This window comes from Tyto alba, unplaced genomic scaffold (genome assembly GCF_018691265.1).
Source record: "Tyto alba isolate M040663 unplaced genomic scaffold, T.alba_DEE_v4.0 Super-Scaffold_29, whole genome shotgun sequence".
NCBI classification, from domain to species: domain Eukaryota; kingdom Metazoa; phylum Chordata; class Aves; order Strigiformes; family Tytonidae; genus Tyto; species Tyto alba.
Genome location: NW_024881303.1, coordinates 5039526 through 5053969, shown reverse-complemented (window position 1 = coordinate 5053969; position 14444 = coordinate 5039526). Strand labels below are relative to the sequence as shown.

General features: G+C 41.8%; 1 protein-coding gene and 1 long non-coding RNA gene across 8 annotated transcripts in view; one reads left to right on the top strand and one right to left on the bottom strand.

Annotated features, from left to right (window-relative positions):
• The window catches only part of KTN1 (kinectin 1), a 77822-nt gene that overhangs the window by 30296 nt on the left and 33082 nt on the right, over positions 1–14444 (bottom strand). For 6 of the 7 annotated variants that reach the window (XM_033009748.2, XM_033009751.2, XM_033009752.2 and 3 more), the window contains exons 6-17: positions 14225–14341; positions 11481–11621; positions 9328–9434; positions 7595–7727; positions 6473–6560; positions 5993–6159; positions 5304–5372; positions 3419–3456; positions 2726–2816; positions 2336–2404; positions 1585–1622; positions 1379–1469 (exon numbers count right to left, since the gene is read on the bottom strand). In XM_033009748.2, the coding sequence (XP_032865639.2) occupies positions 1379–1469; positions 1585–1622; positions 2336–2404; positions 2726–2816; positions 3419–3456; positions 5304–5372; positions 5993–6159; positions 6473–6560; positions 7595–7727; positions 9328–9434; positions 11481–11621; positions 14225–14341 (1149 nt within the window). The remainder of the gene's footprint in view (positions 1–1378; positions 1470–1584; positions 1623–2335; positions 2405–2725; positions 2817–3418; positions 3457–5303; positions 5373–5992; positions 6160–6472; positions 6561–7594; positions 7728–9327; positions 9435–11480; positions 11622–14224; positions 14342–14444) is intronic. The other variant, XM_033009749.2, reaches the window with a different exon arrangement.
• LOC122154009 lies at positions 6473–7779 on the top strand. The gene is made up of 2 exons (XR_006165881.1): positions 6473–6556; positions 7591–7779. It is a non-coding gene; the product is annotated as an uncharacterized LOC122154009 (long non-coding RNA).

Genomic DNA, 14444 nt, shown 5'->3' with positions numbered 1-14444 from the left:
ATGACAAACTGCGTTTCGTTCTCTATTCACTTCCCAAGAACTGCTAGAACTGCCTCCAGATGATTTTTGCCATTACTCAGCACTGAGTTGATTTCAGCACACAACCATCCACAACATCTCTAAGGTCTTTTTCCCAGGTAACTGTTACTACAGAAGTCATCAAACTAAAGGAAGTCCAGATTATTCCTCATATTCATTGTTATGACTTCACCTGCCATTTTACAATGTTCCACCACTCTGGAAGCCCCGAGAGTGTCACTAACTTGAGACTTGCTGACTTACTCAAGCCTGACACTTCTTCCCACCCCCCTTTCCAGACAGTTTATACACCCATTACCCAGCACACACTTCACTGAAGATTCAGTCACTAACTTTATTACAAAAAAAAAAAAAATCAACTGAAGTTGTACTCTGTTTGCTATTCTATTAATTCAGCAAACTTCTTCCCTCTTACTGACAGCTTAGAGGAGCTATGGAGCCTTGCAAGGGACTCTCATCAAAACCTCTTTGCAAGTGCCACTTTAATACATGGATCAAGTTTACTACCTGCTTGCTAGCACCTTCAAAGAGCTCCTGGAGACTCATGAGGCATGGCTTCCCCTACAAAAGCATGCTGCCTCTGCTGCTACCCACACACTCTGGTCCTCACTAGCAAACCTACCAACTTGACATTACAAGATTCAGCGTGAGTGACCTTTCACTAGAAACATCAGAAGAGCAGCAGTATCCACTATAGGCTTTAAAGGAGTTCAAAAGACAGAGTCATCACCTTTCTTGGGAAGCAGGTCTACTTCTAACAGCTAAAGTTCAGAATAAAAAGTCTAAGGTGGCAGAGGGCGAGGAGGAGCTAAGTTGCTCTACACACATGCCATCTAGAAACAAGTACCAGCCTTGCTGTGCAGACCTCAGAGGTCAGAACTAAAAGCTTTGGCAATTTTGCAGCCTTATGAGAAACAATTTAGAAGATGGCAGAAGAAGCATTTTTATACCTACCTTGACAGAAAAAAAGACCTGTCAACATGATAATCCAAGCAACAAAGGCTCACACCAAGGCCTCGAAAGTCGTATTAGAAGGTGGAATGCAGGAAAACCATACAGATTTTACTGAACAACCTCCTCAGCCAGATGTCAGAGATCTCACTCTTCACAACAGCAGATATCGTGCTTAACTTGTGCTACTCCATCTCTTACTCTGCTGCACAGCCTGTTGCTACTACTGTGACATCCCTCATTGCTCTTGCTGTGCAAACAGAATACTGAAATTTACCTTAACACCCAAAAGTCACCTCTATTTTACAAATCAACATTCAACTGTATGAACTGTTCCACAACCTCCGAATCTGGAAATAAGCACAAGAACAGCTATTCCATATCTTACCTTGAATTCTTCTTTTGTGTTTGAAATTTGAGCAAGTTCTTCTCGAAGCTGATCTTCAAGAGTTCTTATTTTGTCATCTTTGATGTGAATGCTGAGACACAGCAGAACAGTTAAATATGTTTCCTCATCCAAGTCTTACAAAAAGCACTGATTCAAAAGAACGTAAGACTGATAAACATTGTTTATCAAATCCCAGAGCTATTTACCTTTTCTGCATCCTTTCCAGCTCATGTGCAGCAGCAGCCTAGATATAAAGAGGATTAACACAGACTTAGGATACATCACATGATTCAATCAACCTTTCATTCCACAATATTAAAAAGCTAGAACAAGTCATTTGGCTTCTCAGCAAGAGAGCAAAGGGGTAAGCTTGCCTTGATGTTCTCTTAATACACCAATCTATACCAGGCAAACATGCAATTACGCAAAGGGAAGAAGCTCTCTAAGAGATTTGTTTGACAACCAGGATCATCTCTAAACAAACACTTCGTTTCCACCTCTGTAACAAATAGGCCACATAGCAGTAACAGAGGGACAGCATTTTGTTTGGTTCTAAAAAGGCAAGGCAGGAGGGGTTGTGTGCTTTTGTGTTTTTTTATAGGGATGCTTATGACCCTTGTATACAAATGCCAGGGCTGCATATTCAAGCACAGTTCTATTCACTCCTGTGAAGCGCCCTGCGCTCTGCATGCCTGCAAATCTAAACCACGCAAATTGCTTCAGTAAGTTGGATACCCAAGTAAGAAAGATATCGCTGGTGAAAAAAGGGTAAGAAGTAGCCTCCCACCAGCTATAAGTACTCCAAGGAATTGCATATTAGCCCAATGCAGTAACCTCACACCTTTAATGTGCTTAAGAACAGCTTGCTTAGAGCCAACAGATCTGCATTTGCATTTGTGACACAATAGGTAGTGGGAAGAGAATAAAATTAAATGTTTAATTAAGCAATTATTTTACCTGTTCATTTGTCAGAGCCTGTAATTTCTGTACTTCTGATTTCAGGGATAGGTTCATATTCTGTAAGACCTGAAGGAAAGAGAAAAAGAAATATATTTGCACTTTGCACAGAGGCAGTATTTCAGGTAATTTCACTCTCCAGTGCAAGGTATTTCGGGCTACTTTTTGAAGGATGCTAGAAGTAACAGCAGAGAAAAACCTCAAGCTTTCTTATCAACAGCTTGCCAGCATCAAGCACTGGCCTTGACTAGCAGAGCAAAGTCAGCAGACTTGTAGCTGAAAGAGCTGTTTCTAGACTCAAAGGCAGTCACCTTGCGGGCTTCATTTTATACATGCAGCCAATGTGCCTCTCCCTGTATCAGCTGGCATTTACACATGTCTTTATTGTACCTTGAGCTCTTCCTCCTTGCTGGTTAAGTTGGCATGTTCATTGCCTAATGAATCTTCCATCTGCTTTATCTGTTTATCCTTTTCTGCAATCCTGCACAAATGAGAAATGATGTATCAATGCTAAAAGGTCTTGGATGAAAGTGGCACATGAAGCATCAGGCTAAACACAAAATACATGCTGGCCCTTAAGTCTAGCCCCTACCCTAAATCCTTCTGACGGTACACTTTGGGTCCAAAAGCTTTTCCATCAGTTTTAAATGCTGTTTGCTTGCCAAAAATTTATGAGACATTCTCCAGCTCTGAAATACAACTACCCCACCTCCCAGAGGGAGAAATCTCTTGGCACAGCCATATAGCCCAAATATTAACAATTCTCATGGTCACACACATTCCTGCGTGCTGCACTGATCCCTGCACGTAGACAGCAGTAAACAAGAGAGGAGACACTGCTTTCAGTGTAGCATACAGAGCCTCATACAACAGACTCCAAACTTGAGGCCAGACACGGAAGGGAAATCCGCAGGAAGCAGTTTCCCAGCTCCCAAGTCAACGTAATGGTGAGAAGTTAAGAGCACAGACAGCAACACTTCCTTCACCAGTCCCTCCTGTACACACTGCACTTGCGTGGAGAAAAGGTGGCATGCATTAAAAGCCAGTAACACCTCCCGAATACCAGAGGAAATGAATGCTCACACTTTATGTAGTTCTTCTGCCAGGACTGAAGCTGAGGTCTGCAGAAGGAAAAAAAAAATAAAATAGCTGAAAGTAAAGCAAGTCAAAGCATCATCACCTTCAGTGAGCCAGGAATAGCATCTGTAAAAATTGTCTACTTATTTTAAACTTGCACAGGACATTTCCAACTATTACCTGGCTAAGGAACATTGAAGGAACACTAACACATATTGATGTCCCTTCCCCTTTGGCCTAAGGCAACATGAAGTAAAACAACAAACCACCTTATCTGCCCTTTACCAGATTCAACCAAGCCACAGGGGTGACCAGCACTTGTCCCTCAAGGATTAAGTGTGCTACGGGACATTCTGCTGACAAACCACTCGAATTTAAAAAAGAAAACTCTTCACAGTGTTAGAAACAGAAACAGCAGCATCAAATCAGCAAGCAGCATTTTTTCCCCCTGGATAAAGCCTATTCCTATGTGGTCACCAACAACAGGGTAGGAGAGACCCATCACACAGGTTATCAAGGTATCGAGGGACCTCTGCAGACTGTTTCACATCCAGTTTGGTAGCAGCTGTGGCAGAACCTCCACATTCATCTGTGCTTCAGGTACATGATTCTCCTTATCCAGCCTTACTCTCCCCCAAAATCCTGATCTCACAGCACTTGTGCCCATGGGACTCTATAGCAATTCCTATACTGCATTACCCAGATCATACCACAGAGAACAGCACCAGAGAAAAAAAAAATTTAAAAGTTTAAAAAAAAAAAAAAAAAAAATCCAAGGGAACAAATAGTTCCAGTCCAAAAGGACCTCCTTAATGATCGAAACAGTTTCATCAGCCCTGATGTCCAGAGTGGCATTCAGTCCAACCTCACTTCCCCAAAGTGCTATTTGCACACCCACTGTCCACAGTGGGAAAATGGCCATGCATTTTCATGGCCAGTGGGGCTACATGGGGAAAGCAGACACCTCCTTCCAACAGCCTCCTTGCGTAACCCAGAGCTAAAACGTAAAATTTCCCTAGGGATTTATTTTCAAAGCCCTTTTAAAGGACTGGGATGAGAGGATTAGGTCATCAAGATGCTGTAAATCCATAGTGCTTCTTCCTTTGCTACTCTCCCCACCCAATGGGTTAAAGCACTTCAAGCAAAGCCAGATGACACATTTTCAGTCTTCTGTCGAATTTAATCAAACTACATCAAGCATGCCCATGCTTAAAAGAACGCAGCCCCCAGCTGCACAGGAACAGTCTCCACTCGTGCCCACAAAAGTTATGGCCTCTGAGCTGATTTCTGTGACCTAGCTCTACATGGAAGCAACTTCAGTCACTGAGGTTTTACACTGTGTTTACAACAAAAATCATTTCTCAAAGAAACCAGTCAAACTAAAATTTGAGATCAGTAGAACTGAGAGGCATAGTGCAGGTTTGGTGGGGTTTTGGTTGGTTTGGTTGGTTTTTTTTTTTTCCTGCTGCACAGAAATCACCATTGGAATGAACAAACAGCTTTATATGGGAGCTACCATAAGACACTGTTTCTCAACCTAATGCACAAGGGAAAAGCATGATCAGGTGATTCACAGGAGGACTGCAAAAAGACCAGAGAACCACAAAACAGCATTGTACACATGCAAAGCTACAACAAACAAACATTCAAAGAAGTATTTTACTCTTTGGTTATAAATAAAAGCCACTACAGGAGGAAATAAGTGGATGTTTCCCCCCAAAAGGACAGCAGAAGCTTAAGTTTTAAACCAGTTTGAGAAACATTAGAAAAGAGGATGCTAACAAGTCTTTGCCTTCAGCATTACATATCTCATATCCAGCTACAAAAAAATCTGACTTACTGAAAGTTCACAATTCACAACTATAAAAGAAAGTCTGAGAACATGCTGTACCTGGGCTGCCATTTGTGAATGAAACTTCTGAAGCTGAGCATTCAAAGCATCATTCTGCTCTATCAGCTCCTTGTAAGAAAGCACAGAAAGAAAAGCAGGCTGAGATCTGCAGCTAGACAACTTCTGCTAGGATTAGCTCTTAGCCATGATTACGTTAGTAAGAACAGTTTAGCATTTACATGTCAGACACTTTTCAAAGATGCTATTTTACTCCGCACTAAGATCAATCAGTTTGAGTGGAAGCATAAGAACCTGTTCTGTATCAAGAAAAAAATATTCCCCTGCCTCACCATACACCATGTGGTTTCCCTGAAGCCCTCAGGAGCTGTGTCCACACTGCCTCTCACCACTTGATGCCAAGAGAAGAGAGAACACTCCAGAAGAGCTCACATGGCTGCTCTTCCAGGGTGTTCCCCCAACATTTCACAGCCTGGGAAATGGTCTGGGTCAGCACGTTTTCCTGACATGCCCGGAGTGCTTCTCAGGTCTGAGATGGCCCCAGACCTCCTCACGCCACCACACACAAGGTCCCACTTCACAAGTTGCCAGATCATATGGCACACAGTTTTCTCATTCTTTATTCAGTGGGAAGCTTTACTAAAGCAGAATTTCAAAGACATTACTGTGTTTCCATAGGCACAAAGCAGGAGGAAAAAACCCAAACCCTTAAGGTACTTGAGTAATACTACCTGCACCTGCATTTGCATGGAGTCCTCCGCAGTAGCTCTCTTTTGCTCAGCCTCCATTAACTGCAACATCCTCTGCTCCAGCTGCTGTTTTGACACCATTGTATCAGTAAGTTTACTGTGCAAGCTCTGGATTTCATTGTCTTTGGCCACAAGTTTATTCTGCACATCTGTAGCAGAAATGTCAGGATTTTAATTCAGAAGTAAATATTTAACTTTGGGGGAAGTAATTTTCACTGTAAACAGGGAGGCTGATTAGAAGCCTTATTCCAGCAAGCCAAGGTTCAGCTCCCTCATCAGCATTCAAACTAACTGGTATCACAACACACTATTTCCCCAGGGTGCTGAAGCAGTACTGACTTCAGCTGAGCTTTATTTAAGCCATTTACTCCATAATGCCCTTTTTTACAAATGGCAACAGTCGAATCACTGCAGTAAGCATTATTTGGGAATTCTCTGTTACATGGGAATTGTGATACGTGCCTTGTTGTGCCGCTTCATGTTCTGCTGTTCTTTTCCTGAGATAAGCCTGGATTTCTTCCCATCTTCTCTCTGCTTCCTGCTGTTGTACCTTCACATTGAAGAGAGAGTTGATGAAAAGAAGTTTAACCTTTATTTTTGAAACATTCAGAGTGCATCTCTTCAGTGCTATTCCCTAACCATATGACAATGAAGTAAAATTGTTTCTTGTTTCCATTAGGACACATCAGAGAGACAAAGTGCCCTGTAATCCTCCTCCTAGAGCAGTTTAGCCTATTAATTTGAAAGATGTGAACACATTTCGTTATAGGCTCTTAACAGGATGGTTTCTGTAATATGAAAGTGTAGTATCTTCGCCCTGCAAGTCCAGAATTAACACTAAAAGCCAGACTAGCCATGCATCACATAAATCTGCATCAAGTAATTAAAACATGTCTCAAGTCTAGATACCAACTGTCCAGCTGCAAGGGCTAGGGGCAAGGAGAATGTCTGGTATCTAAGACTTAATTGCAAATACGAAAAAATAATTAACTTTGGATTGGCATTCTCACCCAAAAACACTAGATTTCTCTTCTGGAAAAAAAAAAAAATTAATACAAAAGACCTTTTCTTCAAATGAAGAAGAGATGCATCCAGAAGCCAGTCCATTTACACTTTAACTCCTAAAAAAAATTGTATTTATTTAAAAATTTAAACATACACTTGAGCAAAAACATGTAGTTTCAATTAAAAAAAAAAAAAAAAAAAAATCACACAAAGACAATGTCATCTGGATGAACAACTCCAAAACACCAAATCTTGCTCGAATTTTATGCTCATAGAAAGCAAAGTTCAACATAACCAGTTAAGCTTTTTAAAGATATTTACCTGGAAGGGTAAATTTCACTTCATAGGGAGGTTTGTAATCACTCAAACCCAGGGTACTGAATAAAAACATTAAATAAGCCCATGGGCTGGCTCAGCCTGTCTGAAAGTAGATACTAGCGCACATAAAGAAGACAGAGAGATTTAGTGGCCAGAGAACAGCTAAAGCCATTTTCACGCACCCCACATCCCACCCGACTCGGAACTTGGCTCAGATAAAGCCTTGAGTGTAACTCAACAGAGAGAGAGAACCCAAGTCACCTTTAGCTGAGCAACTGCTTGCTCTGCGTTCTTCTTCTGGAGCTCCTCTTGCTGCAGCTTACTGCTCTTCTCTCCCATCTCGTTCACCAGCCTAGCATAATCCTGGCGCAGTTTGTTCAGTTCAGCCGACTGCCTAAAAATAAACGTTTTCACAGCTTGCTCTTTTTTTTTTTTTTTTTTTTTTTTATTACAAGCATAGGACATAACAACAGCTATTCAAATATCAACACCAAGCTCCATATTTGCAGTCAGAGGGCTGTAATGGGTGGGTTTGGTTTGGTTTTTTTTTGTTTGTTTGTTTTTTTTTTTCCTCTTCACACTGCTTCATCCTAGGAAAGGGATGAGGGTCAGGTACTCTTGGCCATCAGCACAGCACAGCAGCTACAATCCATTGAGTCAGAAACAAAAAGTCAGCAATAAGCCACAAGCATCAGTTCCTTTAAAACATTCGCAAGCTGATGGACATAATTTGGACAGGCTCATATAAACTCAAGAGGCTCAGCATAAAGAAAAGGTCTCGCATTGAAATTCACATTCCTTCCCTCTTCCCATAAAGGATTATTGATCTCACACTTACTCAAGACTATTCCTCCTGGACTACTAACTGCACACGTCTCTCTGGACTAGACGTTGCCTCCTGGCCTTGACTTGTCTATTAACTTGCGAAGGTATCTGATGCATTCTCTCACTTAGGGAAAGGAGATGAATTTGTATAGTCCAAGAGAAGAATTTTAAAAGGCTCACCTTTGTGTCTAAGCAAACAAAAAGCGTTTCATTTTTATCTTAAACTTGGCTCAATTAAGGATTTTTCAAGATAACTGCCTAAGAGATAATAATGCTTCATTTCTGCAAACAGGACACCTAAAATCAGGGTACCAGCACCCTTCTCCGAGTGCTCATTGTATCAACCTGCCCCGGCAGGACAGGCACAGGGAGCAGAATGTACTTCTGCTGAGCTGCACTGGTAACAGCAAGGTCCATATAGACACAGCATCTCTGCAAGAACAGCATAGCCAGAAAAGGAAGATACTGAGTCCTGACAGTGGTTTTGACATTCTAGTCTCCAACAGTAACAAACATGTGAGAGAATATAAAGTGCCCGCTTCACTTTCTATAGGCAGAAGCCCACTGGCAGCAGTTTGATTATGCACCTTACCGAGGCGCTCAGCTTCTACCACCATATACACAGTCTTCTCTGCCAGCTCAGGGGCAGCTTAAGTCGTAACTCACAACAGCCAAAACCTGAGATGCCTTTTTGTTTCTCCAACATCTGCAACACCAGCAGATAAATCCAAGTGCCACACCAGCAGTATCGTTAACTACAGGGTGCTGATATTTTTTCTTGTTGCAAGACTGATTTATAAGTTTAGAGCTGTTGTTCTACCAAGAGGCCAGGATCAGCACCTCTCCTAAAGCCCCAGGAGAAAGCATACATACACCCTGCCAAAGACACCAGCTGTGTCTGAGCACTTCTGCGTTTCTTTCCATTAAAGCCTCAGCACCCACTGTCTAAAAGCCCAGGTTTCAAACTGATGAAAGACAGTAATCTGTTCTGAAAGCCTTTGCTCAATGCAAATACAAATAGCTACCTCCAACCCCAAATCACTGTGCTCCCAGTTTAACCATAAATCCAGAAACAGCCAGGGAAATGGGAACAAAAGGAGCAGAAGCCAGAACAACTCTTCAGGGAAGGCTTAAAACACACACAGAGCTCCGAGTAGCTGCTAACATACTTGCTCTCCATTTGATTGGTAGAAGTACTGACAGCATCTCTCAGGATACCATTTTCCTGCTTCAGGTGGCTTATTTCTGCCTCCATCTGCTCACGGAGTTGTTGGAACTGATGGGGAAAGAAAGATCAATTCCAAAAAAGATTAAACTACGGAGCAATAAAAAACCCCAACAACTTATAACAGTAGATAAGATAGCACAATAGTTTAAGTAAATAAAACTATGTGGATTTTTTGGGAGAGGAACAGCTTCACGTCCTTCCTCACATACCCACTCTTAAATTAAACTGTGCAGCTCAGACACTCTTGCTCAAATAAAAGCACTGGTTTCCTTTTATACCAGTGTGTCAACCTATTTATCAAGGCAACCTTCTTTGTTTGTTTAAATGACTATACAAATGTTACTTAGCATACCAACTGCTCAGCTGTATAACTTCAAATACTTGTCAATAACTAGATATCAATATATTACTTTTCCATAGAGAAATAGAATAAACGTACTGGGAATTAACATCAGTTTATAAAGCCTTTAAATAAAGCAGAAAAATGATAAAATAACTAACAATACATAGGTTATAGCTTGTAAACTGCAATAGGCTAATCCTCATCTAATATCCTGAAGTCAAGATTATGACATAGATCCTCTATTTAGGCAATAATATGCTTTGATTGCATTTTCAACATGATTCCAAACTGAGGCAGAAAGAAGTCCTGATAACCCAAGGCTGCTTCAGAATAGCGCAAACAAAATCAAAAGACAGGATTCAAAGGAAAAAAAAAAAAAAAAAAAAAGACTCTGCATATGCAGACAAGAGCATAGCTGTTCTTACAGCTCAACAGCCGGCTTTAAAAATCCTTGAGCACATACAGCTATGCTTTCTTCCTCTACCAGTGCCAGTTTGCAGATATGGCTGACACCATTTCCAAGACCCAGTTTCATCAAATGGCTGAGTTGCCAATAACGATTTTATATATAAAAAAATCCAAACAAACATTCACCTAACCACCACAGCAAGAAAGCCGTCCATCTCACCTCCAGCTCAGCACCAACACAGCCCCTCATCCCGCACCCCACCCCACCCCTTTCTTTTTTTAATACCAACAGATATACAAGATTCCAACAGAAGCAGAGGCACAAACCCCAATATAACTGGAAACTTTGACAATTACATTTCAGCTTCTCCACAGTGCTAGAGCACATCAGCAGTGCAAGTAGAACCAGAGCACTGGTTCCTCTGAGCATCCTTTCCCCAGCTTTGCCTGCCACAACCCAGTCATGCCCAGATCTCCTTCACCCTCCCCAGCCAGCAGTAAGATCCCTTCATTATACAGTTGTCTATATAGGTTCAGAGGAAGTTGTCCCTGCTCAGGAGAATGTAGTTCTGCTCCAAAACCACAGAGATGCTCCTCTCCGAAGTGCCGAGGCAGAAGGTAACAGTATCAAAGCTGGAAAGTTTACATGCTGTGACATTTATATAGCAAAAAAAATACTAGAAGGTGAAATCTAAGCACCAGTCAAGTTGGTGTAAGAGGAGCCATTTTTCTTCGAAAACTTTAAATCAACTTTTTAATCTGATGAAACAAACTCTTCTGAGGTCACTCCATTATAATGCAACTTCAGGAGAAAGTAAACAAGGGTCTTAAAATGAATGCAAGTGTCAGCCCTTTAAATATTTTCAGCAAAGCACTCTCCCAGGCAATAATGTTTCTTGTATGTTATGCTATGTTATCATTCTGTACTATAATTTAAAAAATTAGATTTATCAGCTAGTAAATGATCATCAGCATTAGTGGCTCTCAAGTATTTCAATTAGATTTTATACTTTAATAAAATTTCAGCAGAATACCACGAAGGAAAAGTAACTAGATCAGATACAGGCTGTATAGCTAACACTGGTCTTTCACAGGCTGCCAAAGTCACCTATGAGAACATCTTGTCATTCTGAGCCAGTGAAGTGCCACAAAGTCTTCCGTCCTCATGCAGATGTGTTACACCACCAGACACCAGCACACTGCGTTCAAGGCTCAGGGTAACTAGCAAAGCCCATTTCTGTATGAGCAGCAACAATGCTGCACCCTGGCTAAAGCAATGGTTTCTTAGCACTGATCTGCTTGTGCATGAACACAAACTCGAAGGGCTTTGGTAAAGCATTTACCTTGATCTTCATCTGCTGAGATTCTTGGTAGCTAACATGTATTTTACTCTGAAAAGTGCCGTGCTCCTTTTCAAGCGCGTTGATACGCTCTCGCATTTTCGCTGTAAGCAAGCCGTTTCTCTCCTTTTCTGCAACCAGCTCCTTGGGTGGGAGTGAAAGGAAAAAGGGAAAGTCATCTACTGCTCTTTTCTGGAGTCTAATAGTTAATGTTTTAAGATAACTAAAAATATAGCAAGTGTGCATCATACCAAAGTCAGCATCAAACTTGGCTCAGAGAAATTACAGCGTTAGACCTGACCAAATTTCCAACATCTTTATGAGGATTTAGGATCAGCATAATTTCACAATCATTAAAAAGAGGCTTGCCAATTTAAACACTGATCTTCTGTTATCTCAGAAGAGCTGGAATCTTATTGCTATTGAGTTTGGCCAAATTACACAAAGTCCTAACAATTAAAACCATGGATATCACACAGGGCAGAGCTTAGATTTTCATCTCAAATTTAGCAAAATAGAAGACTACAGGTAAAGAATAGCGGAAAAAACAATAGAGCATTTTAGAGTAGGTAATTGCTTTGTAGCAGGTTGCGAAGCCAACCATTTTGCCAGAGGAGATAGGCTGTTAGTAACCAGCAACAGCCAGAAAAGCCCTGAATCCCACCAGCATGATGCCATATTATAACTTTCAAATGAAAATACACATTGCTATTTAGATTAATCATTTATTAGCCAGTAATTCAACCCAGACACCTGAGAAATCCATAGAGCAGCTCCTCTGCAATACAAATGCACTCACTGTATTAAGCAAATAAAATACGTGCGGGTTTCAGCTAACTCCCATCGCAGAATGAGGTATTTACCATCTAAGCTTCAAGTATCTCCAGCTACGCAGAACAACACGCAGCCCCTTACAGTGCCAGGGAGCCTTGACACATAATTTAAGTCCTCTAAATTATTAGCCTGAATACCCTCCATCTCTACCATCCAGTAATTATAGCTTTTCCCACATTTTAACTTAAATAAAAGCTATTCTCTCTTTTAGATTCAACTTACTAGCTTCAGGAGGCTGTTCCCCCAGAATGAAGTGACACAAGTTCTCAAGCCCATGTTCATGAAGGCATTTAGGAACTTGATTCACTCCAGAAGTTTTAAGTCACTTCTGCAAATACACTGTGAACAGCTTGACACAAAGCCTTCTCCACGTTATATTTGCATCTGCTCAGACGCAACAGCAAGAAGAGCACCAGGACACTGCAGCTTCCTTCTACCCCTCCACCAATTCCACCATCCATCTGCAGTCCTCACTAACTCAGCCACCCTGTCAAGGCTGTGCCAGAGATCCTGGGAAGATTAACTTTCACCTAGCTTGTGTTCTGCCAAATACCTCTGAGGTCAGGCACCTCTTGCTCCCATTTATCCTCTCCAGTTATCTTTATCAACACCCCTGCAGGAACATCTCTGCACCTTACAGTCCCACCATAGCTTCTGGCAGTGTCTTCAGAGAAACATATGAATTAGAAGATAAGAACTTTGTCAGTCAAGCTGAGCTTTCTCCCTTGTTTATCCCGGTACTTTAGCACCGCAGCAACTTTGCTTTTACCCATTTTCTCCCAGCTTTCAGGAATGCCCATTTATTTCTCCTTCTCCCTTCCCTCCCCCAATCCAGACGGCAAACCCCCCCAATGATCCCTACACCTCTCCACAGCTCCTGCCCTGCATTCGCAAGCATCACTTTGCAGATGTTTTTTTCCCCAACCACATCAGCTTCCCCCATACCCAGGTTGCTTCACACATTCCCTCTGCTTCTTCAGCAGCAGACGCCTCCCCCCTTTCATTCTGCAATCCTGAGCCACAGTTTCTTTTTCCCCCCCCAAACACATCACGAGGCTTTTTTCCCTAGTTACACATTGACTATACCAAACCTCTTTTTCCCACCACAAATGTACCTGTGCCCTGCCATGAGCTCACACAAAACCCACTCTCTTCTTCCCTTCTCATCTGCCAAGGCTCCCAACTCCCGTGTCCTCTGGCCACACTGCTCCCATCCTTAGCCACCCAGCATTTCTGTGCCCAGCTTCTGTCCCACAACGCAATCTTCTTAAGCCTAATGCCCATGTGCTTCCATACTAGCCAAAACATAAGAATCCTCCCCACAGAAGTCTCCAATTCACTCTATATCTGTCTAATTATTTATTCTACCGTAACTGCTTTCCTCCAAAACATTCATTAAAAAAAAAAAAAGTCAAGTTTCATACTAGTCTTGACAGGGTGCATCAGCATCCCTGTAAGCCTAAAGCAAATCGGAGCTGCAACTCAAGGGACTAAGCAGGCAGTCTACACTTTCTGTAGCTTCCTTCTTGAAGAAAACTGATGATTGTTATGCCTAGAAGCACACAAGCATGTCAAAGCTAGAATAGGTACCAAATTAAAACTGCAATGCAGAAAAGTTTAATATTTGCATCCACAAAACCATCTTCTACTCATGAAGGAGGTGTTTCTAAAATAACCTTTTGAAAAGAAAAAGAGTCTCAGCTTTAAAGGCTCTGGAAAAACAACTCTGCATAAATACATTAATAGCATCATAAAACCAAACACAGTGTCTTCATAAGCTTTCCCAATATAAAAAAATTCCACCCTTTAGTTTATACGAAGCTCAGTAAACCAGCATTTGCTGGCTGCTAGTCCTACAAGCCCCTGCTCCTCTCCCACAGCTCTCTCTACACCTGGAACCTCTTTATATTTACCTGGGTTAGCTGCTTGCACTGCTCCTTTGCAACTGCTGCCTCCTCCTTCATCGCAGCAAGCATCTTCTCTTTGTCTTGTAGCTGATGTACAGCTGCAGCCGACTCAGCCTTGCTAGCCTGCAGCAAAACGTACAGAAAAACGATCATACATGCCAGAAGTACTTGCAGAGCACACTAGCAGGCAGCAGAGCAAACTTGAGGAAGAAACACTCCCTCCTGC